Genomic DNA, 25299 nt, shown 5'->3' on the forward strand with positions numbered 1-25299 from the left:
ATTCTGGAATAAACTCAACTTGATAATGATTTCTATTCACTGCTAAATTTAGTTTGCGATTTTGTTTTGGATTTTTCAAATGTGTCTTTATAACTGAGAGTAACTATTTTATTCTAGTCTTTTGAAATTTACTGGGGAGTGTTCCCTCTTTTCCTATGCTTTGCAAAGATTTATATAATTATTTTCTTTCTGTATTGAGTTCAGTAGAACTGTACCGAAAACTGAACTTATTTTCTTGGAAGATCTTTTTTTTTTTTTTCCGCCCTGGGGTCACAGCTTACAGCAACCTCAAACTCTTGGGCTTGAGCAATACTCTTGCCTCAGCCTCCAGAGTAGCTGGGACTACAGGTGCCTGCCATCACGCCTGGCTAGTTTTTCTATTTTTAGTAGAAATGGGGGTCTTGCTCAGGCTGGTTTTGGAACTCCTGAGCTCAAGCAATCCAGCTGCTTTGGCCTCCCAGAGTGTTAGGATTACAGGCATGAGCCACTGCACCTGGCCTTCTCAGAAGATCTTAAAATACCTAATCCAATTTCTTTAATGGTTAGTTTTCTTTTGAAATTATTTTGACAGCATCGTTTTGAGTACTTTGCCTGTTAAGTTCTTGCCATATATTTTTGTTTTTTTTTGAGACAGTCTCCCTTTGTCACCCTCAGTAGAGTATTGTGGGCTCATAGCTCACAGCAACCTCAAACTCCTGGGATTAACCGATTCTCTTACCTCAGCCTCCTGATTAGCTGGAACTACAGATGCCCACCACAATGGCCTGGCTATTTTAGAGATGGGATCTTGCTCTGGCTCAGGCTAGTTTTGAAGCTGTGAGCTCAGGCAGTCCACCTGCATCAGCCTCCTGGGATTATAGGCTTGAGCCACCTGGCCTGGCCTCTTGCCATGAAGGTGTTCATAATAACCTCTTGTAAAATGGTCATTTAGCATCCACAGGTATTACTATTCTCCGCCCCCACCCCCACCCTCGCTGCCGTTGTTATTGTTGTTTAGCTGGCCCGGGCTGGGTACAAACCCGCCTGCCTCGGTGTATGTGGCCGGTGCCCTAACCACTGAGCTACAGGGTGCCACCAGGTATTACTATTTTTAAGATTAAAAAATAAATAAATCTGGGGGTGGTGCCTGTGGTTCGGTGGGTAGAACGCCGGCCCCATATACCAAGGGTGACGGGTTCAAACCTGGCCCCGGCCAAACTACAACAAAAAATAGCCGGGCGTTGTGGCAGGCGCCTGTAGTCCCAGCTACTCGGGAGGCTGAGGCAAGAGAATCGCCTAAGCCCAGGAGTTGGAGGTTGCTGTGAGCTGTGTGAGGCTACGGCACTCCACTGAGGGCTATAAAGTGAGACTCTGTCTCTACAAAAAAAAAAAAAAAATCTGGGGTGGCGTCTGTGGCTCAAAGGAGTAGGGTGCTGGCCCCATATGCTGGAGGTGGCGGGTTCAAACCCAGCTGTGGCCAAAAACTGCAAAAAAAAAAAAAGAAAAAATCTGGATAGAAATTTGAGTTTGCTCTTTTTTTTTTTTTTTTTTTTTAAAGAACTAGTGTTTCTGTGCAGCCACTTGGATGGAACTGGAGATGATTACCTAAGTGAAGTTTCTCAGGATCAGAAAACCAAACACATTCTCACTAACACATGAGAGCTAAATGATACATACACAAAGGGACAAAGAAAAGGACAGTGGAAACCAAGAAGGGGGCAGGGAGAAAAACTAACCATGAATACTGTCCTGGTAAAGGGGCCACCGGAAGCATTATACAAGTATAATGTACCAAAAACATCTGTAGCTTCTTAATAGTTTGAAATTTAAAAAATATTGGGAAAAAAAGCAGTGCCCACTGTTGTTGGAAGCAGTTTCTATATGCTACATATTACTAAGAGGTTACTAATTATGAATTGATGTTTTTTATGAATTATAAAAAGCTCTCACCCATTAACTATACAAAGATAGCCTCTGACCTATTTCCTCTTCCCTGTTCTACTGGCAATCCGATTGTACAAATTTCACTTTTTAACTCTCCCAATTCTTCTTTTTCTTCCCTCTACTGCTTATGGATAATTTCTTTAGAATTATTTTCTACTAGCAAATTTGCTGCTAAACCCTTTTGTTTTTAAATATTTTTCAAATCTGCTTTGTCACTTTGAAAGTGTCTTGCTCAGTCTATTTTACATGTTCCATTCTGTCTCTGATTATGTCCGACACACAGAGGCTTTACAAGTCCGACGCTGCTGTCTTGTTTCTGCCGGTACACACTCAGGGTTCTTTGCTTACTTGTATGTTTTGTAAGCTTGGGGTTACAGTGGATTCTTTCACACCCTTCTTGACCTGAAACATTACTAGCCTGGGGCCAGTGTAAAGCAAATCTTGTTTTTTGTGTTTTGAGACAGTCTCACTGTGTCACCCTTCATAGAGTGTCACGGCGTCACAGCTCACAGCAACTTCAGACTCTTGGGCTTAAGAGATTCTCTTACTTCAGCCTCCCAAGTAGCTGGGACTATAGGCACCCGCCACAATGCCCAGCTATTTTCTTGTTGCAGTTGTCACTGTTGCTTAGCTGGCCCGGGCTGGGCTTAAATCCACCAGCCTCAGTGCATGTGGCTGGTGCTGTAAGCAGCACTATAACCACTAGGCTACGGGTGCAGAGCCTTGTTTTTTAATAATCTTCCACTTTTGCACGGTACTAGAGTTAAGTCACATTGCTTAGCATGGTAATGGAAAATAAATAGTTCTCACTTGGGCATGAAAACCTAAAGTACTAGAAGGGACTACAATAGATTTTTTTTTTTTTTTTTTTGAGACAGAGTCTTACTATGCCACCCTGGGTAGAGTGCTGTGGCGTCACAGCTCATAGCAACCTCAAAACTCTTGGGCTTAAGTGATTATCTTACCTCAGCCTCCCACATAGCTGGGACTATAGGTGCCCACGACAATACTCGGCTATTTTTTTGTTGTAATTGTCATTGTTTGGCAGGCCTGGGCTGGGTTTGAAACTGCCAGCTCTGGTGTACGTGTCTGGAGGCCTAGCCACTGAGCTACAGGTACCAAGCCTAGAATAAATTCTTCATTTCTGTAAGTTTACTTCTTTTAGACCAGGTGGGGTGGCTCACGCCTATAATCCTAGCACTCTTGGAGGCCGACGTGGGTGGATTGCCTGAGCTTGGGAGTCTGAGACCAGCCTGAGCTAGAGCGGACCCCGTGTCTAAAAACAGCAGGGTCCTGTGCAGCTGCCTGCAGTCCCACTTACTCGGGAGGCTAAGGCAAGAGAATCACTTGAGCCCAAGATGTTGAGGTTGCTGTGAGCTATGAAGCCACACTTCAGCACGATACGGAAGGTGACAAAGTGTCTCCACCAAAAAAAAAAAAAAATTGATTACTTCTTTTCTGCAACCCAGATTTGGGTAAACATAGTTAATTTAGTGTGAAATATACATAAAATATAAAAAGATACATATATAAAAATATATATATTCTATGCATATAAATCTGTCCATAAATCATCTCAACTGTTATAAAACAGTACTCTGATATCAACAGCTACATGGACAGCAGGCATATTTCAAAGACATATTGTTAGTGAAAAGAAGAAGGATACAGGGAGTTTTCTTAAACCTATTACTAATTCTTAGATAGTCTTTTGATCCTGTGAATGCTAATGATTTTTCTCCAAGAATAATGTTCAGCTATAATATTTTTTAAACAACATTTATATCAGATACAATAATTAACATAATACAGAAAAACTTTAATAATAAAATTATTTTATTTAGTTATATCCATCTCTAGCAGCTTGAAATAAAAATTTCCATGGTTTTAATTGAACTGCATGTTACTTTAAAATATCCCTTTTCTCATTAAAATAATTTCTAAACCACTCTATGTGCTCAACCTTCTGTTTAACACTCAGATATGGGTTTTTGGAAAGGCCACATGTCACCAGCTCCATGAAGTGGCGAACTGGTCCTTGTTTTGGGAAATCCTCCAGGTATTTATCCAGAAATATATGTTCATGAAATTCTGAACCATCATCATCGAAACCTAGGAAACAAAATACATTACAGTATAATTTTAAATGTAAAGCTTCTATCATAAAATTAATATTAATGAGGTGGGCGGCGCCTGTGGCTCAGCGGGTAGGGCGCCGGTCCCATATGCCAGAGGTGGCGGGTTCAAACCCAGCCCCGGCCAAATTAAAAAAAAAAAAAAAAATAAATAAATAAATAAATTTAAAAAAAAAAAAATATTAATGAGGTAACATAATACTGCATGACCTTTGGAGTCAGACCTAGGTGTGCTCACCTATTTGTGATTGTGGACAAATTAACATCTTGGTGGTGTTTTTGGAACAATTAAACAGACACAAAGCATATAAAGCTCTTTTTAAACTTTTTTTTTTTTTTTTCCAGCTTCTGGCTGGGGCTGGGTCTGAACCCACCACCTCCGGCATATGGGGCCAGCGCCCTACCCCCTTGAGCTACAGGTGCCGCCCTATAAAGCTCTTTTATGATGCCTAACATCCCATAAATGAATGCCTAACATCCCATAAATGTTCAAAATGTAGCAGCAATTATTGTTTATGAATATTTTTTAAAATATGGGAACCAGTAAGAAACAATGAAATTTTAAAAAATAATAAAACAAGATAGAATCATGAAAAATGTTCAAGCAGCTCATAAGAAGAAAAAGCCAACAGACGAATGAGAAATAGAGGATGAACAGAAAACGACCAGTAAAATGAGAACTTAAATACTAACAAATCAACAATTACTTTAAATGTAAATGGTTTAAATATACTAATCAAAAGACAGAGATTAGCACAGTGGAAAGAAAAACATAATCCAACCATATGCTGTCTACAAGAAATTCACTTCAAACACAATATAGATAGAAAGTAAAAAGGATGAAAAATATTTATCTTGGCAACATTAATTATTTATTATTATTATTATTTTTTAGACAGAATCTCACTATGTCATCCTTGGTAGAGTGCCATGGCATCACAACTCACAGCAACCTCAAACTCTTGGGCTTAAGCGATTCTCTTGCCTCAGCCTCTCGGTAGCTGGGCCTATAGGTACCCACCACAACACCCAGTTTTTTTTTTTTTTTTATTATTGTTGTCATTGTTGTTTAGCAGGTCCTGTCTAGGTTCGAACCCACCAGCTCCAGGGCATGTGGCCAGTGCCCTAACCACTGAGCTTTGGGTGCTGAGCCTAACATTAATTTTTTGAAAACAGCATGATTGGTTATATGAGTATCAGACAGAGTAATTTAACAGTCTTTTTAATTTAGAATGCTCCAGGAGGGTTTAATGAATCCATCCTTCCTGAGTGAACCTATTAATACTACATACAAAAATAAGTTCTAGATGGATTTAATATAAAATGGCTAACACATCTATGTACAAATTAAATCCCTATTCACTAAAGACAATCTACAGAGTTAAAAGATAAACAGCAAGGACTTCTACTTAATGTGTGATGAACTGAATCCATGCTTAAATCTCTTTTCCCTTGTGTCATTTACCAAATGGGAGTAAAAGAAAAATACAAGGCATAAAAGCACAAAGGCAAAGAAAAAAGAAAAGGAAACAATAACAGGAGACAGGAGCAAAATTTTAAGAACAGGGGTGTCCAACCTGAGGGCTGCATGCTGATTTTATGAGGACATTTTTTGTTTATTTGTGGTGTCAGAAGTCACAAAAAGCATACCTGAACCTTTTTTTGCTAATCAGTGTTCTTTAGTGTCTGTGTATTTAATGTTTGGTCCAAGACAACATTTATTCTCCAATGTGCAGCAGAGGAAAAAAAAAGGTTGGACACTCCTGTTTTATTGATATTTACTTTTTTTTTTTTTTTTGAGACATAGTCTTACTCTGTTGCTCCCAGGCTAGAGTCCCATGGTGTCACAGCTTACAGCAACCTCAAACTCTTGGGCTCAAGTGATCCTTTTGCCACAACTTCCCAAGTAGCTGGGACTACAGGCGCCTGCCACAATACCTGGCTGGTATTTTTTTTTTTTTTAGAACATGAAAAATACACATCTTGCCAGGTGTGGTGGCTCATGCCTGTAATCCTAACACTTGGGAGGCTGAAGCAGGTGGATTACTTGAACTCAGGAGTTCAAGACCAGCCTGAGCAAAAATTGAGACCTGGTTTCTATTAAAAATAGAAAAAACTAGCCAGGCATTGGGGCAGGTACCTATAGTCTCAGCTAGCCAGGAGGCTGAGGCAAGGAGATCTCTTGACCCCAAGAGATTAAGGTTGCTGTGAGCTGGGATGCCATAGCACTTTACTCAGGACCCAGGATGAGACTCTGTCTCAAAAAAAAAAAAAGCACATCTTAGTACTAACTGACTTAGCAGAACAGAAGGTGCTACAACTTATATCTGTAAAAGGGGAAGATAATAAGAAGCTGGCTCAGTGCCCGTAGCTCAGTGGTTAGGGTGTTGGCCAAATACACCAAGGTAGGCAGGTTTGAACCCGGCCCAGGCCTGCTAAACAACAATGACAACTGCAACAAAAAAATAGCTAGGCATTGTGGTGGGTGCCTGTAGTCCCAGCTACTTGGGAGGCAGAGGCAAGAGAATTGCTTAAGCCTAAGAGTTTGAGGTTGCTGTGAGCTGTGATGCCACAACACTCTACCCAGGGTGACAAAGTAAGACTCTGTCTCAAAAAAAAAAAAAAAAAAAAAAAAAAGATAATAGAAGCAAACAGGCTTCAAAAGACTTCAGGAATTAAGAGGCACCAAGGGCAAAACCTAGGAGGATTAAAATTAATTCAGGGAATAGTGTAAGATCTCCTGTGTCACATCTCCCACCTGCGTCTCCAAATGACTACCTTCATCCATTCCCATAAGAGATGGAAGTTCACTTTTTGGAGAAATTACAGTGGAAAGAGGAAATAAGTTACTTTATTGACAGGAGTAGTAAGTGAAAACCTGTATGCTGAATGGTGAGACACCCCCTCATCACCAGTTCCTTCCCCCACCCAGTTCTCAGAATACAGGCCCTCTTGGGATCTCCAGTCAGGTGGCTGGAAGATGTCTCACTGAAGAAACTCAGTGAGAAGAATTACAAATATGGAGTTAGGGGAGTCAACATATGATGAGGCTCCTCCCTAAATCCTCTGAAATGAAACCACCAATTGTTTAGTCTCACCCATTCAAACAAATCTAGTAAATAGTTTTTGATGGCCTTCCTCTCATCTATAAACACACATTCAAAGAACAGCAGACATTTTAAGAAATTCTCTAATATAAGAAACAGACACACTCTGGCAGAAAGTTATACCTATCTATCAAAATCCATTTTCCCTTTTTATGGTTCTTCAGCAACATTACATTTTCCAGCCCCCGCTGAGTTAGCTATGGATGTATTACTAAATCATCAATGAAATCTGAACAGAGGTGGTGTGACATTTTCAGCCCAGAGCCTCTAAGACAGCGGTTCTCAACTTGTGGGACCTCTTTGGGTTTGAACGACCCTTTCACAGGGGTTGCCTAAATACATCCTGCATATCGGATATTTACATTACGATTTGTAACAGGAGCAAAATTACAGTTAGGAAGTAGCAATGAAAATAATTTTATGGTTGGGGGTCACCACCACATGAGGAACTGTATTACAGGGTTGTAACATTAGGAAGGTTGAGAACCACTGCTCTAAGATAGGGTAACTGCTTCACTATGCTGTCTTTCCCCTTCCTTTAAAAACCCGAACACAATGTGCCTTTGAATTATCTTTAATCATGTAGATGAGAAAAATGCCCTCCAGAGGGAAAATAAACAAGATGCAAGAAACCTGGATCTTTGGATACTTGTGCACACATAGCTGCTTACTGACCTGGAACTTGAATGATTATATCAAATTAATTTCAATCCCATTTAAACCAGTGCATTTGTGGGATTTCAATGAAATAGTAGCTGGTGTTAACTAAATACAAACCCCAAAATAAAAGGAAACTTTGAGGAAACTAACAGAATGTAGGTAGCAGAAGCTATTTGTACATACCATACGTCTCCAGATTAAGCTAAAAATACTTACAGGCACCTCTTGTCAGCTTACAGATACAGATTTTTTTTCAACATACCTATACTGAGATAGATATAAATACACCAAAAAAATACATAATAAAAGAATGGAGCATGATAAAATGCTCCAAATGGTCTTGTGGGATTTGTATATACTATACATCTCCAGATTGCCCATAAGTTTAAATATGTAGACTTTGTATTATCTTTAATCATCAGATGAGAAAAATGCCCTCCAGAGGAAAGATAAACAAGATGGAAGAAACCTGGATCTTTGAATACTTGTGCACACACGGTGGCTTACTGATCTGGAACTTGAATGATTATATCAAATTAATTTCAATCCCATTTAAATTTATGGGCAATCTGGAGACATATACCCTGTTTCCCTGAAAATAAGACAGTGTCTTATTTTAAGGTGTGCTCCCAAAGATGTGCTAGACCTGCCACCCTTGGTATATGGGGCCGACACCCTACTCACTGAGCCACAGGTGCCACACATTTTTTTTTCTTTCTTTTGAGACAGAGTCTCAAGCTGTCGCCCTGGGTAGAGTGCCATGGTGTCATTTTCAGGGGATGTTTTATCTTTCCTGTAAGTAGGTACTATTTTTGGAGGATGTCTTATTTTCGGGGAAACAGGGTAGTACATACAAATCTGTGAGACCATTCTCAAGAAATGAGTCTTGCCCCTAGCACTGAGAACTGTTTAGCAAGAATTAAGTTTTAAATGAAATAAACTAAAAATGAGATGTAGTATTATTTATAGTTAAGTAAATCTTTTTTTTTTTTTTTTTTAGAGAGACAGAGTCTTATTTTGTCACCCTTGGTAGAGTGCTATGGCGTCACAGCTCACAGCAACCTCCAGCTCTTGGGCTTAGGTGATTCTCTTGCCTCAGCCTCCCGAGTAGCTAGGACTATAGGCACCCGCCACAAAACCCAGCTATTTTTTTGTTGCAGTTTGGGTGGGGCTGGGTTCGAACCTGCCACCCTTGGTATATGGGGCCGACACCCTACTCACTGAGCCACAGGTGCCACACATTTTTTTTTCTTTCTTTTGAGACAGAGTCTCAAGCTGTCGCCCTGGGTAGAGTGCCATGGTGTCATGGCTCACAACAACCTCTAACTTGGGCTCAAGTGATCCTCTTGCCTCAGTTTTTCTATTTTTAGTAGAGACAGAGTTTTGCTTTTTGTTCAGGCTGGTCTCGAACCTGTGAACTCAAGCTATCCACCTGCCTTGGCCTCCCAGAGTACTAGGATTACAGGCGTGAGCCACTGTGCCCAGCCTACATAGTCTTGTTCTTTAGTAATTATTATAGGTGACACTAGTATGTTTTGTCACTGCTAACTGAATTAGTGGGTTTCAAATTATGATTACATGGGTGGCACCTGTGGCTAAGTGAGTATAATGCCAGCCCCATATACCCAGGGTGGTGGGTTTGAACCCAGCCACAGCCAAACTGCAACAAAAACATAGCCAAGTGTTGTGACAGGCGCCTGTAGTCCCAGCTACTTGGGAGGCTGAGGCAAGAGAATCACCTAAGCCCTAGAGCTGGAGGTTGCTGTGAGCTGTGACGCCATAGTACTCTACTGAGGGTGATACAGTGTGACTCTTGTCTCTAAAAAAAAAAAAAAAAAAAAATCAAATTATGTTTATAACTGAGGACTTGGAACACCCAAGTTTTATCAAATAATGAAATCCAAGATACTTAAAGAATATGTAAAGTCTTTCCTTAATATTAGACATTATATTTTGTTAGTTTTTGTCCCATTTTAAAATTCTATGATGCTACAGGAGGAGAAAGGAGCTAATATTTACTCATCTGTATTATATGAGAATTACGCCAAAGAATTCGGTAACTTTATCTAATTTTTCACATTTTCTCAAAGAAGTATCTTTAATTTTTGCAGATGAGGAAACAGGCTCAAAAGGTTAAATAATTTCCTCAAAGCCAAAAGGCTAATAACTGATAAAGCTGGAATAGGGCAATTAGGTTCGCACAACTAGAAAGTCTTTGGTCTTTTAGTCTTATCTTCTAAAATAGAGAAACCATAGTACCTTAAGCAATATGCGCTGCACCTCATTAATGTAATGATTATATCACTAAAGGACACAAGCATAAGACTTTATGGTTTCCAAAATTTAGGCATATTTCATACTCAATACTTAAAATATTAGAAGATCTGACAATATTTTGTTTAGCAACTATCTATCGAAACCATCATCATTTACAATTCTCAACTCTTTTATGTCAGAGAAATTCACGATGTATTTTACTTCTTCATTTTCCTTCTTTCTAGAATTCAGTGAAATATTAATCCTTTTTAAAAAAATCATCAGATTTCTTCTAGAACACCATAAAGATATCTATGCAGTGTTCCAAAATTCATGCAAATATCTAGATTCTAAAACTGAAAATCTGACAGAAATAATCTCAATCGATACATTTTACAAGCCTTTGAAGTTAACTTACCTGCTTCGTTGTTGACAGGGAATTCCCACAGCTTCCCCTCTCTAGTCCACTGGATCATCTCTTCAAACCCATTCTGAAAAGGCTGCTCAGTTATTGTGGCTAACTGCTTAGCAAATTCCACATCCCAAAGTGAAGGTGACGTGTCTGTGTAATAAAAGCATTTTACAGAAGCGCAAGTCAATGTAGGGATCTTCTTTTAAAAAATGTTACAATTGACTCTGAACTATGAATTCTCAGACCTGGACACTCACAATTAAACAGTATAGCCATGCAGAGACTATAATATAATGATGGCAAGCTTAACTTTCGTTTTTCTATGACTGCCGGGTACTCATTGCTCCCTTTACTGAAAAGGAAAAAATAGTCTTTTTATGAAGGTATTTTTCAGAAAATATGTGACTTTGATCTTTAAAATAGAGCCTGTTTATTTTTAGTCTGTCAAAATTAGTTACTAATATGACTATCAAAGAACAAAGAAGTTAAATTAACAGAATATTAATGTTAATGGTATTATTATCATTATCTACTAATGATCCTTAGGACTTCCTCTGTGCTTAAATGCTGTTTATATGTTAGTTTAATCTTCATAACCAACTCTGTAAGGAAGGTATTATGTTGGCTTATTACCACCACATTGACATGTTTAAATCATTTATTTACTTTTGAAATTTAAGATATCTTTTCAAGAACGAGACAAATGCCCACCAGTTACTGTTGCTGGCAATGTAAAACAGTACAACTACCTTGGAAAATGGTTTGACAGCTTCCTTTTGTTTCCTGAAACAGAGTTTTATTTGCCTCGGTCTTTCTATTTTTAGTAGAGATGGGGTCTTGCTTTTTGCTCAGGCTGGTCTAGAACTCATAAGCTCAAGCAATCCACCCGTCTTGGCCTCCCACAGTGCTAGGATTACAGGTGTGAGCCACCATGCCCAGCCTTGACAGCTTCTTAAAAAGTTAAGACTATACCTATTTACTTAACACAGCCTTTTCACTCCTGGATATTCAGCCAAGAGAAAAGATAACACATGCCCACACAAAGACTTTTATATAAAAGCTCATGGCAGGGTTGAGTGCCCATAGCTCAGTGGTTATGGAACCAGCCACATGTACCGAGGCAGGTGGGTTCAAACCTAGCCTGAGCCTGCTAAACAACAATGATGACAACTGCAACCAAAAAATATCCAGGCATTATGGCAGGTTCCTGTAGTCTCAGCTACTTGGGAGGCTGAGGCAAGAGAATCGCATAAGCCCAAGCGTTTGAGGTTGCTGTGAGCTGTGACGCCACGCACTCTACTGAAGGCTACATAGTGAGACTCTGTCTCAGGAAAAAAAAAAGCTCATGGCAGCTTTCTTTGTAATAACCAAATTTGGTTTATAAATTGGGACTAACCGAAATGTCCCTAATAGGTGAATGAATAAAAAAAGTGTGATACAACTACATAACTATATAATATAATAAAAATGAATTACTGGTACATGCAACTGCATTGAGAAATCTCAAATTATTATGCTGAGTGAAAGAAGCCAGACGAAAAAGAATATATCTGATGTAATTTCAGTTCCTTAAAATTCTAAGAGGTGCAAACTGACCTATTGCCATAGAAAGCGGCTCGGCCATTGCCTGAAGACTGTGTGCGTGCGTGTATGTGTGTGTGTGTGGGTGGGGGGCAGGTAATCACAAAAGGAAATGAGAACTTTTGACGGTGATGGAAATGTTCAGTATCTTGACTAACAGTTTCATGGATATATATATGTCAACTCACTGAATCACATACTTCAAACATGGAATTTGTTACACATAAATTATACCCCCACAAAGTTGTAAAAAACAAGTATCAATAGCCACTCCTTTCCCTAAAATTTTATTCTTTACTTATTTTTTTTAAACCTTATTGATTTTTCTTTTTTCTGTGTGATTTTGATTTTTTTTTTTTACATAAAATAGGATCATTTAGTTTGGTGACCTACTTCCTTCACTTTAACAACTACGTCACAATTAACCCCCGTTGTTGGATATTTTGATCATTTACATAATTTTTCTTTTAAACACTGTAGTAATGAACATTCATGTAGTTATACTTCTGCATATATCTATAATTATTTCCTTAGAAAAAATTCCTAGGAACCAGAGTCCTGGGTTAAAGGCAAGTGATTTATTCTCCTGCCTACTTCTTTACCCACTTTTGCCAAGCCCACTAACACATCCCAACAAACAGCTCATTTACTCTTCTACCTAGATAAGCTTTATTTTACTGATATTGCTTTTTCTGAATTTGTTTCTATGAGCCTGTCAGTGAAGAAACACGTCTACTCATACACTGACTGTGGACATTAAAAATGTTGGCCTAGGATCAGGAGAGTCCAGCCACGGCCTGTGGCTGGCTATGAATGCTTATCTGAGAGTTGTCTTGGGCCACACATTAAATACACACTCTAACCAAAGCTGATGAGCAAAAATAAAAAGGTCCATGCACAATTGTTGTGATAATTCCACCAGAGATAAGCATTCACAACCAGCTGTGGGCTGCAGTTGGATTCCCCTGGTAGATCACTGGATACTGAGAAAAGACCATGGAGGTAGTCTTTTTTTTTTTTTTTTTTTTGTGAGACAGAGTCTCAAGCTGTCACCCTGGGTAGAGCGCCGTGGCATCACAGCTCACAGCAACCTCCAACTCCTGGGCTAAAGCAATTCTCCTGCCTCAGCCTCCCAAGTAGCTGAGACTACAGGTGCCTGCCACAACGCCTGGCTATTTTTTGGTTGCAGCCATCATTGTTTGGTGGGTCTGGGCTGGATTTGAATGCCAGCTCAGGTGTATGTGGCTGGCACTGAGCCAGAGTTAGTCTTTATCAGTTATATTTACAGAGCAATTATAACAGTAAGACAATTATCTTGGTTACTTTTTTTTTTTAGACAGAGTCTTACTTTGTCACCCTTGGTGGAATACAGTGGCGTTATATCTCACAGCAACCTCCAACTCTTGGGCTGAAGCGATTCTCTTGCCTTAGCCTCCTAAGTAGCTGGGACCACAGGTGCTGCCACAACGCCTGGCTATTTTTAGAGATGGGGTCTTGCTCTAGCTCAGGCTGGTCTTAAACTTGTGACCTCAGGCAATCTGTCCATCTCAGCCTCCCAGAGTGCTGGGAATATAGGCGTGAGCCACTGTGCCTGGCCAATTGGTTACATTTTTTAATATATTCAGGAGACACTGATTGATATATGTCTTTCCCATCATCATCTGATTATTATACTTGCTAATAACTGCAATCATTTATTAAATGTCTACTGTGTTCCACATACTGTGTTTGAGACTTTTCTTAGATTGTCTCACTCAATTCCTGATACACAACACACAGGGTATAGGTGGAGAAAGGGAGATGGAGAGGCTAGTGTGGCAGAATCTGAGTTTGAATTCGCGTATACCCAACGCCAACACTCTTTCCATTAAGCTACACTGTCTGTTGACTCCAGATTATGCTAACATAACCAGTAGGGCCCATGACTATAACCTTTGTAGCAATGCTAAAGACTTCTCTTTTTTTAAACTGATGTTTATTTTCCTCCAACTTTATTTCCATCTTCTTTAAGAGCTTGTGGAACACAATGCAAAAAACTTAATGTGGGATCATGTGGAAATCATGGAACAAAAGAACCCAGTCAATTAATAATAATTTCTAAATGCCAACTATATTTCAAACATTATTTTGGCTGTTAAGAAAGCAGTAGTGAACAATTGCTAAATTTAAGTTTCCACATTACTGCTATTCTTGCATTTAATTGCGAACAAAAGATATTCTTTAGACTTATGCAAGCATAGCTTATTAAAATACTACCTTTGCTAGAGTAAATTAATGCACTTTTTTCCTCACTAGAGTATGTTATTTTATAAAATACATACTTCAGTGCTTCCTTGCCAGCTAATTTCAGTTTTAGGGAAGTTTTTTTTTTTTTTTTTTTTTGAGACAGAGTTTTATTATGTCACCCTCAGTAGAGTGCTGTGCTGTCATAGCTCACAGCAACCTCAACCTCAAACTCTTGGCCTTAAGTGATTCTTTTGCCTCAGCCTCTCAAGTAGTTGGGACTATAGGCGCCCACCATAATGTCTGGCTACTTTTTTGTTGTAGTTGTCATTATTGTTTAGCAGGCCCTGGCTGGGTTTGAACCCATTAGCCCTGGAACATGTGGCCAGTGCCCTAACCACTGAGATATAGGCACCCAGCCAGGAAGATTTTTTTTTTTTTTTTTTGGTAGAGACAGAGAGTCTCACTTGATCGCCCTCGGCAGAGTGCTGTGGCGTCACAGCTCACAGCAACCTCCAACTCCTGGCCTTAAGCGATTCTCTTGCCTCAACCTCCAGAGGAGGAAGATGATTTTTGATTAAAAAAAGTAAAGTAAGCTGTCTCCTTCAAGATTCAAGTTTCTCTTTTGGCTAGCCAATAGCAGCTGCTCTGGTAATTTCCTTTTTGAGGCAGCTTAACAGGTACCACTTCAACAGGGGTGAAGTGACTCATTCTCCATGCTATGCGTTCTGCACTTCCTTCTTAATGTTATGGAATGCAGTTTTCACAACATAAGGGTTGTTCTTTTAGCTTCACTTTCAGTTCAAATGAAGAAACACTGACTGAATTAACTCCTTTCCTCTGAGGATATATGTTGTACAACTACCTATTCAAATGTAATTTAAGATGTGGTGGCGCCTGTGGCTCAGTCGGTAAGGCGCTGGCCCCATATACCGAGGGTGGCAGGTTCAAACCCGGCCCCGGCTGAACTGCAACCAAAAAACAGCTGGGCGTTGTGGCGGGCGCCTTTAGTCCCAGCTACTCAGGAGGCTGAGGCAAGAGAATCGCTTAAGCCCAGGAGTTGGAGGTTGCTGTGAGCTGTGTGATGCCATGGCACTCTACCGAGGGCCATAAAGTGAGATTCTGTCTCTACAAAAAAAAAAAAAAAATGTAATTTAAGATTTAAGATAACTAATTCCTATTACCTGTAAGCCACTTGACTAGGAGATACTGGATATACAAATACGAATGAGATCTAACTCTTAATATCAAGGAGTTATGGAATAGTGGGAAAATCAGAAGTTTAGATGAGTAACTTGTAGAAAGATTAAATTTAAATGCACCACTGGAGGTTGGCCTAGGAATCTACCATATACATTTATTTCTACCAAGATTCAGAAAGATAACTTCCATTCTTTAGAAATGCTCATCACTTATAAGCTGGAGACAATGTGTATTGGGTTTTTTCATTTATTTTATTAGGAAGCCAACTTTAATGGCAAGCAAAGATACTCTTTTCTTTTTTTTTTTTTTTTTTTTTTTGAGACAGTTTCACTCTGTCATCCTTGGTAGAGTGCTATGGCCTCATAGCTCACAGCAACCTCAAACTTTTGGGCTCAAGTGATTCTCTTGCCTCAGCCTCCTGAGTAGCTGGGACTACAGGCCCCTGCCACAATGCCTGGCTAGTTTTAGAGACAGGGTCTTACTCTTGCTCAGGCTGGTCTCGAGCTACTGAGCTCAAGCAATCCGCCCACCTCAGCCCCCCAGAGTGCTAGGATTACAGGCGTGAGTCCCTGTGCCCAGCCCTCCCATCTCTTCATCAACCACTAAATCACTTCAGTTATTTCTACAGATATTATCTCCTCCTCTAGGCAGGAAGCTGCCGAGGGGCAGGAACCATAGCTTACATTTGTGTAACAGCACAAAGATATATTATAAATGGTAGGTTAAATGTTTTAACCCAAATGACTAGTAGCCAATCTGTATCTCTGGATTCACGTAGCTTATAGTACTTAACCCCATTTTCTCACAGAAATCTGACCAAGACTAGCAATGTCAACAACTACATTCGTAAGCAGGATCCAGGCCAGTGACGGGATGAAATACCAAAATATCCAACTATTATACCATCAAAACACTAAGGACATCTTTAAAAAAGACGGAACGTTTCCTCACTTGAGAAATTTATTTTTTCCCTTAACAAACCTGTTTCAGGCGCTTCTCCAGTAAATGCCTTACTGTCAAAAATATTAAGTCTCTTCCCCTTGAATAAATCTCTCCTAAGATTAAATAAAAGAAAAAATTTAGTTAATATATTTATAAATGGTCTACAAAATATTATAAGAAAAAATTTTTACAAGAAGTATTCCATCTAGGTTGGCACCTGTGGCTCAACTGAATAGAGCGCCAGCCCCATATGCTAGAGGTGGTGGGTTCAAACCCAGCCCCGGCCAAAAACTGCAAAAAAAAAAAAAAGAAGTATTCCATCTAGAAATTAAAAATAATTTCACTGACCCACACCAGACATTTTAGCTAAACTGCCACATTTTTAAGGTGAAAAACTAAAAGTAGGAAGATAGACATTTAATTTTTTTTTTTTTTTTTTAAGACAGAATCTCAGTCTGTGCCCTGGTAAAGTGCTCAAGCAATCCCCTTGCCTCAGCCTCCTGAGTAGCTGGGACTATAGGCACCCACCATGATGCTTGGCTGTTTTTTCTACTTCTAGTAGAGACAGGGTCTTGCTCTTACTCAGGCTAATCTTGAACTCCTGAGCTCAGGTGATCCACCTGCTTCAGCTTCCTGGAGTGCTATGATTATAGATGTGAGCCACTGCACCCAGTCTAGACACTTGAACTTTTTGTTTCACAATACAACAAAGCAGTTATATGGTTTAACTTCTAAAATATCTCACTGGAAAGATTAGCACAGTGGTGTCACTGTGGCTCACTGCAACCTCAAACTCCTGGACTCAAGTGATACTCCTGCCTCAGCTTCCACAGTATAAAGGTCTACACAGGTTCATGCTGCCGGGCCCAGCACTTTTTTTCTATTTTTTGCAGAGGTGAGGTCTCTCTCTTGCTCAGGCTGTCCTCAAACTCTTGACCTCAAGCTATCCTTCCACCTAGGGCTCCCAAAGTGCTAGGATTATAGGTATAAGCTACCGTGTATCTGGCCCCTCTTTAATATTAAAGTCTTTGAAAATATAATGCTGTGAAAAACTATAAAAATATGCTAAAATTGAAACTGTTTTGTCTTTAAGGGCCGAAAACACTATTATGTTTAATTAGAGATAATTATAAAAAAAATTACACAGATAAAACATTCCCTTTTATAAAGCAATCATTCTGAAATTTTAAAATAATTAACTTTTTTTACATAACTATGTAATTAACTATTGACATTGAAGTCAGAGTTGATAGGTAACATTTTCTTTTATACTTGGTAATCGACTGCTTTATGCATTAATTCACATATATACTTAAATATATACTGGCAGATTAAAAACCAGTTTGTAAACTGGATGATTAATTTTAAAAATAATTTTGAATTCTTCTATGGACTAAATTACTTTTTCTAGAAAATAAAACTAGAAAAAATGAAAATACCACATTAAAATCAAATGATATCAAATCATGTAAGTTTTCCTCTAGCAGGTGCCCAAGTATTTGTAAACAAGAGCCTTTATGCTCCTGAAGTATCCTCAGTGACTTGAGTTCTTCTCCCTCAACCATATATAAGGTAAATAGGACGATGGATTTTTTTCTTTTTTTTTGAGACAAGAGTCTCAAGCTGTCACCCTGGGTAGAGTGCTGTGGCGTCACAGCTCATAATAACCTCCAACTCTTGGACTCAAGCGATTCTCTTGCCTCAGCCTCCCAAGTAGCTGGGACTACAGGTGCCCACCACAACACCCAGGTATTTTTAGAGACAGGGTCTTGCTCTGGCTCAGATTGGTCTTGAACCTGTGAGCTCAGGTAATCCACATTGCCTTGGCCTCCTAGAGTGCTAGGATTACAGGCATGAATCACCGTGCCAGGCCCGAGAACAACTTTCAATTATAAAATAGCTATGAAAGGCAGCTCAGCATCTTTAAGAGCAAATTAGCAAATTCAAAAGCTACAAATAATCTGCCACTTTGAGTTATTATATAGACTTTTCTCTTTTGTCCACCCCCCTTTAAGTTGCCCTGGGTAGTGTCATGGCATCATCACAGCTCACAGCAACCTCTAACTCTTGGGCTCAAGAGATCCTCTTTGCCTTAAGCTTCCCAAGTAGCTGGGACTACAGGTGTCGGCATGATGCCAGCTAGTTTTTTTCTGTTTTTAGTAGAGATGGGCCTGAGCCTCTTGTTCAGGCTGTTCTCGAACTCCTGAGCTCAAGCAGTCCACCTGCCTCAGCCACCCAGAATGCTAGGATTACAGGTGTGAGCCACCATGCCTGGCCTTTTTTTTTTTTTTTTTATAATGGTGGGTTATTTAAGTATAAGGAAAGATGATTATATGTAGAGATATAGAAGATATATGAACATACACTTATACATGTATTCCAAATGAAAAACAGTGCTTCCTGCAAAACATTTATTTGTTCAGAACCCAGCAAGTTTCACTTCTTCTAAATCAGGGGACCTCTACTCAGCATGGGTAGATGTGAGGCTGGGGCCATTTTGATTTAAGGTAAAGAAAAATCTAGGACTAATAAATCCAGAATCATTCCTTCTCTGGGGAATTGTATCAGAGAGTAAGAACATAGCTATAAATGCATTCATAATGCTTACACATCTATCAGCAATAATTACATTTAATGTAAAAACCAATCACACCAACAAAGCCCAATAGACTACAAAGCCTGATACCTTTTTCTAAGATTAGTGGTCTTCTCTTGGCCAGTATAACTGTCAGGTCCTTCATCAAATTGGATCTGATGCTCTGGTCTTGTATTAACTCTGGCTGTAGCCGATCTGGCAACTTTCATATCTGATACTATGTTACTAAAACTGAAATCATAAAAAGGTATATTAGAAACCTTAGCTATAGAACAGTAATAAACTTCTTTAAACAGAAGATTGATATTATTCCCTTATTATTTACTTTTATGCACTAATACAGCATAAAAAGTTACACTTAAATAAAAATGTCACATATTAATATTCACATAACAGACCATAAGATTTGTTTACTTCTATCTTTTCAAGATGTTGTTCTTCAGAAATTTTCATTTAAAACATAAATTAAAAGCATCACTTATGAAAAATAAACAAACATCCAAAGAAGCTAATAGGAAATCAATCAATATCTGCATCTCTATCACCTACATTCAACAACTAAAAGTTCAGATTTAGCTGTATTTGTTTGTTGCCTTGAGTCCCTCGCCTACTGGTCCACGCAACTGTTTTTCTTCACTTCCTGAGATAAATCTAGCACATGTGCTCACTGAGAATGACTGATCTAGATCACCCTCCAAAACACAGTGCCACCACTCACTACACGTGGGTGGCAAGCAATGTAACCTGGTGTAGAGTAACGAGAGATGAAGAGGATAAATGGAAAGATGAAGGTAACAAGTCTGAAGATTATCAGGCTGTGCATAAAACCAGCAAACTACTTAAGTGAAAAAAAAATTAATTTTCTCACTGAAACTTAATTCTGTTGTTTTCAAACATTACTAAATTTACCATCCCCCCCATGGAAAACTGCTAAAATTCCACTTTTGAGGTATATTATATATATATAAATGTATATATGTATTATGTTTCTCATCAGCTACATGAAAAATGGCTTCCTTTGAGATATAAACATTACTGACATAATTATTTGATTCATTCACCTAATTTTAGGTCTCCCTCCATCTTTCTGTGCCCTTGAGTCCTCCTCATGCTGTTGGAGCTGTCTAAGCAGTTCTGACTTGGTCATCTGCTTGTTAAAAGGGAGGGAATCTGCAACAGCAGATGCAGCTGCCACCAGCTCAGGATTCAGGGTCTCATTTCTGAAAAAGAAAATGAGGAACAAATGAGAAAGTAAAAAGAGTTACTTATTATGCCATTTCTTTTTCTTTCTTTTTTTCTTTTTATGATAATCTCACTATGTCACCCTCGGTACAGTGCCACAGCATCATAGCTCACAGTAACCTCAAACTCTTGAGCTTAAGTGATTCTCTTACCTCAGCCTCCCACCACAACACCCAGCTATTTTTAGAGATGAGGTCTCACTGTGGCTCAGGCTGGTCTGAACCTGTGAGCTCAGGCAATCCGCCTGCCTCCGCCACCCAGAATGCTAGGATTATAGGCGTGAGCCACCATGCCCACCCTCCAGAAGGAATTTTTAGGATGGAATATTTCAAATAAGCAAGTCTTTTACAGACATGAAGCTATCTTCAAATCAAGATGTAAATTATATTATTAACAGCTTAAAGAGGCAATTAAATGGCAGTTAATATCATGGATAAATATATAAGACAACATGTGGCATTCTCAATTAAATCACATCTCTTTTCCTTTCCCTAGATTGTACAGATATCCTTTTGTTATTTATTTAAATACATATGAAATAGCAGCTGTCCTTAAGTAATTATTAGATTCCCTGTGTTTGCAAGCTGATGTTTATTCTTCATTAATTCAGTATCTCCCAACTACTGTAATTAGAAATTATTTCACTAAAAAGGAAAAAAAAGGTTATTGAAGTTTCAAAAAAATTCAAATTACAATTTAATTTACCTCTTCTTGGTATGTTCTGTAGTTCTCTGAAGCCTGCCAATTGTAGTCCCCAAACTTTTAAGAGGTCTTCTCTTGGGTGGCTTTGTGGTCTGTACATTCACTGTGCTTAATTCAACTTTCATGCTTTTAATAATACCTAACAAGTCTTTTTTCCTATTTTCCTTTATACTGTCTTGGCTCTCTGAAGTCTCGTTGGAAATCTCACTGGTTGGAACAGGCTGCTCATCTTTCTTGCTATGGATCACACTGCTAGTGCCAAAATATCTTTGAATATTATTTTTTGTCCTGAAAAAAAGATGCATTACAGAAAAAATAAAATGCAAAATAATAAAGCAATAACAAAAAACTGCTATATGTTTAATTTTTTTTTTTTTGAGACACAGTCTCATGCTGTTGCCCTGGGTACAGTGCCGTGTGGTCACAGTTCACAGCAACTTCAAACTCTTGGGCTTAAGCGATTCTCTTGCCTCAGCCTCCCAAGTAGGTGGACTACAGGTGCCTGCCACAACGCCCGGCTATTCTGTTGTTGCAGTTGTTATTGTTTTAGCTGGCTAGGGCCGGGTTGGAACCCATCAGCCTGGGTGTGGCTGGCGCCGCCTAAAATTTTTCTTAATTCAAGCCCTTCCCATGTGCTTTGTATTATTATTAACAGTCATAATGACAGTAATTTGCCATTTCAACGTAATTTATGTAATTACATAATTTTCTCATACCCACATCAACTCCATAAGGTTATTATTGCCATTCTTCAGATAAGGAAACTGAAAATCAGAGAAGGAACTTAGCCAAGGTCATGTAGCTCAGAGCTCACTAAGGCCCAAGCCACACTAGTGTGCTGCAAATGGGTACAGGTGTGCTGAGATGCTGATTACTTGGCCTTTGGTGGTAAACTCATTGACTATTTCATTATACAGTACTTGAATTTGCTACCTGGTGGTACTATACTCTCCGTGATGACAGGATGGTCTTTTTTTTTTTTTTTTTTATTAAATCATAGCTGTGTACATTGATATAATCATGGGGCATCACTCACTAGGTTCTGTGAAACTTGGTAAAAGGACAGGACGGTCTTATCCGGGGTTTACAATCATTACTGACGCGGTAAGCGTTTTCAACAATAAACTAAAGAATAAATGAAGGAGGCAATAAGAGACAATCAAATCAGCTTTGGGAGACAATATAAAATAACTTCGCTTGATGAAACGAATTTTTGGCTTTCATATGAAAGCTATAACCCAGTTATAACCTAAGAATTTGGGGAATGTGGAGAGGGAGGGGAGGGAGGGGGGAGGATGGGCGGAGGGAAGGTGATTGGTGGGATTACACCTGCGGTGCGTCTTACAAGGGTACATGTGAAACTCAGTAAATGTAGAATGTAAATGTCTTAACACAATAACTAAGAAAATGCCAGGAAGGCTATGTTAACCAGTGTGATGAAAATGTGTCAAACTGTTTATAAAACCAATGTATGGTGCCCCATGATCGCATTAATGTACACAGCTACGATTTAAAATTAAAAAATAAAAATAAAAATAACTTCGCTTGGATAAAGTGAAAGTAGAAAGTGACAAGAGGAATTAGGCGCGGCGTGCAGCACGCCGGACGTGCGATCATAGCTCTGTCCAGGTGCACTTTGACCTTGGGCCAGTCATCTTACCTGTCCGGGATTTATTTTTTTCAGATTTAAAGCAATGGCTTCTGATACTAGTTAACTGAATTGTGCAAGAAGGGCGATGGGGTTCCGTGAAGACCTAAGCGCTGAAACTCCTTACCTGACCGTTCTGTGCGGAGCAGCGAGCAGCACAAACGCAGCCGTCGATGCCTCCGGGCTTCCAGAAGACAAAGGGTGGCGGGAAAGGGGGAGAAGTGGCAGGAGCGCGGAGACCCTTGGAAGCATCGCCGTGAGACAGACTAACACGCACAGCAACCGGAATACTTCGTCCCTCCTGCAAAACACATCCCCCAGGCTCTCTTCCGTTCCCAGCCTGGCGCGTTCCTCTCCCTTCACGTTCCGGTGGGCAACAGGGGCTGGTAACGGTGTTCCGGTCTCGCCCGCCGCCAGGTGGAGCCAGAGGTCTCCAAACGACTCTTTCCTCTCCGCAATTCCAGTCCTAAGACGGAGTTTTCCCTGTTGGGTGATCTTGCGCTGAGCGAGGCAAGGCCCTGGGCCGCCAAAGGTGCGCGAAAACTGCTGATGGCCGGGCGCGGTAGCGCAGACGCCTGTAATCCCGGCCGAGGAGGGTGGATTGCTCGAGCTCAGCCGGACAAAGAACTAATCTGATTGGACGTTCTTTTGGGGAAAGAGTCCACAGCGTTCATCATATTCTTAAAATGGGCCAAGGCCACCAAATAGGTTTAAAAAATTACCCTAGGACTTGCTGCCCCTTAGTTTCAGTCTGTCGCCCTGGGTAGGGTGCTAAGGCGTCACAGCTCACAGCAACCTCAAAGTCTTGGGCTCAAGAGATCTGCCTGCCTCAGCCTTATGAGCAGCTGTAACTACAGGTGCCTTCCACAATGCCTAGCTGGTTGTTCTGTTTTTTCTATTTTTAGTAGAGACGGGATGTGTGTAGGGTGTGGGGGGTCGCACTCTTGCTCAGGCTGGTCTGGAACTCCTGAGCTCAAGCAGTCCACCCACTTCGACCTCCCAGAGTGCTAGGACTATAGGCGTGAGCCACAGCATTTGGCCATCAGCTTTTATTCTTGACGTAAAGTCAAAACATGAGACATCTATTTCATTTTTTCAAATATGGCTTTAAGGCTGGCTGTGATGGCTCACACCTGTAATCTCAACACTTTGGGAAGCCAGGAGTTGGAGACCAGCCTAGGCAACATAGGGAGACACTGTCCTCGCCCCCATCCCCACCCTCAGCCTGCATACAAAAAAAAAGTCAGGCATGGTGAGTAATGTCAGCTACTTGGGGGTGCCCCACAAAGAAAAAAAAAAAAAAGTCAGGCATGGTGGCCCTGCCTGTGATCTCAGCTACTTGGGAGTGTGAGGCAGCAGGATCCTTTGAGCCCAGGAGTTGGAGGCTGCAGTGAGCTATTATGACCCCACTGCATTCCAGCTTGGGTGACAGAAGAAGCCCCCGTCTCTAAAAAAAATAAATATAAGTGGCTTTAAAGATAAAAAGATGCAAGAGAGACTTGGTTTTTTCCTGTCCCCATGCCCCCCATGAAGACAGAAGACATGAGGGGTTCTTTAACTTAACTATGAGAATAAACCTGGAGAGGAATGTGGACTAATGGGCCACATGGGACCCACTAGCCTATACTGGCAGTCCAAAATTAGCATTTTTCTTGTCCTCTTGAAAACTAACCGAGGTTAGGAAGTGAATTTTTGTGGCAATGAAAACACAGCTTACGTTCAGCTTCCTGAGACCCACTTACCCAGAGAGAACCTTTGTGACGGAATGCTACAGTGCAGTCGACGATGCTTACTTTGTCTTTTTTTTTAATAACCTTTTTTTAAATTGAAGTGTAGGTTTGTCACAAGACAGAATTAAACAAATTTAATGTCATTCCATTTTTGCTTTTTTCAATCATCTTTAAAGATCAGGTAGTAGGGGCCCCATCCCTCCTCCCTCCCCCAGACAATAGAATAGTATTCTTATTAGAAGTTCCTAAGATGGGGCAATTCCAGCATGCAAATTGTGACAGGAAAGAGGCGGGAAGATGTAGCCATCATCCAGGGATACAATATTCCATCGCTGTTGCTCCTTGCAGCCTGCGGGTCTTCTTCGCTGCCCTCTCCATCAAACCCATTAACACGCAGGATCCTCATTTGCTTCACAATGGTGCTTTTACCAGATTCTCCAGCGCCCAGCAGCAGCAGGCGGTGCCTGGCCCGGTAAACGTGCTCGTCCTTCTGCAGCTGCTGCTTGATCTTTTCTTCGGCCTCACGCTGGGTCTTCTCCTTGCGCTGGTCTTGGGTTTCACTGTTTCCGAGGCAGCCCACGGAGGCGGCGGGCGCGGGCGCCCTCACGCGGGCGGAGAGGGCAGCACAGGGCGCGAGGGCCGGGCGCAGACTCCGCCCATCAGCTAGGAGCTCATGGGGCTGACTGAGCCAAGGGGAGGCTGGTGTGGGTCCGACCGAGAAAAGAAAAAAATATCCCTTGTACTCAGTACTGTTATGAAACCAATTTACAACCACTCACACTTTCATATGAAGAACAGATCACAACTATGGCCCAGGATGAAGGAGGGAATGGGAGGGAAGTGGGGAGGCCAGATGGAGGGAGCGTGAAAAAGGTGTGATCACACCAATGGTGCATAATGCTAGGGTACATGTGGGATCTATTAGTACAGAGTGTAAAT

The 25299-nt window shown here is 40.4% G+C and overlaps 2 protein-coding genes across 2 annotated transcripts; both read right to left on the bottom strand.

Annotated features, from left to right (window-relative positions):
• Nucleotides 1–3746: 3746 nt before the first annotated feature.
• Nucleotides 3747–23082, bottom strand: MRPS31 (mitochondrial ribosomal protein S31). The gene is made up of 7 exons (XM_053563777.1): nt 22758–23082; nt 20986–21270; nt 20100–20258; nt 19129–19269; nt 16482–16555; nt 10500–10643; nt 3747–4035 (listed from the first exon to the last, which is right to left on the bottom strand). Exons 1-7 carry the CDS (start codon nt 22880–22882, stop codon nt 3827–3829), a joined length of 1137 nt encoding a protein of 378 aa, XP_053419752.1. The 5' UTR covers nt 22883–23082; the 3' UTR covers nt 3747–3826.
• A 1129-nt stretch (nt 23083–24211) lies between these two features.
• Nucleotides 24212–25099, bottom strand: LOC128566512 (guanine nucleotide-binding protein G(s) subunit alpha-like; the record flags this gene model as incomplete). Its single annotated transcript, XM_053563339.1, has 1 exon — nt 24212–25099. A coding segment is annotated over one exon (504 nt), but the record flags the coding sequence as incomplete, so codon positions are not given.
• Nucleotides 25100–25299: the final 200 nt, after the last annotated feature.

Source organism: Nycticebus coucang, chromosome 15 (assembly GCF_027406575.1).
Source record: "Nycticebus coucang isolate mNycCou1 chromosome 15, mNycCou1.pri, whole genome shotgun sequence".
Taxonomy (NCBI): domain Eukaryota; kingdom Metazoa; phylum Chordata; class Mammalia; order Primates; family Lorisidae; genus Nycticebus; species Nycticebus coucang.

What these genes read in the sequence shown, in the direction of transcription:
- MRPS31 (XM_053563777.1), bottom strand. Translation starts at nt 22,882, where the DNA reads ATGCTTCCAAGGGTCTCCGCGCTCCTGCCACTTCTCCCCCTTTCCCGC. An exon ending in ACAGAACATACCAAGAAGAG is followed by an intron (nt 20,259 to 20,985) that starts GTAAATTAAATT and finishes TTTCTTTTTCAG; the next exon opens with AAATGAGACCCTGAATCCTG. An exon ending in TGGAGAAGCGCCTGAAACAG is followed by an intron (nt 10,644 to 16,481) that starts GTTTGTTAAGGG and finishes TTTATTACACAG; the next exon opens with ACACGTCACCTTCACTTTGG.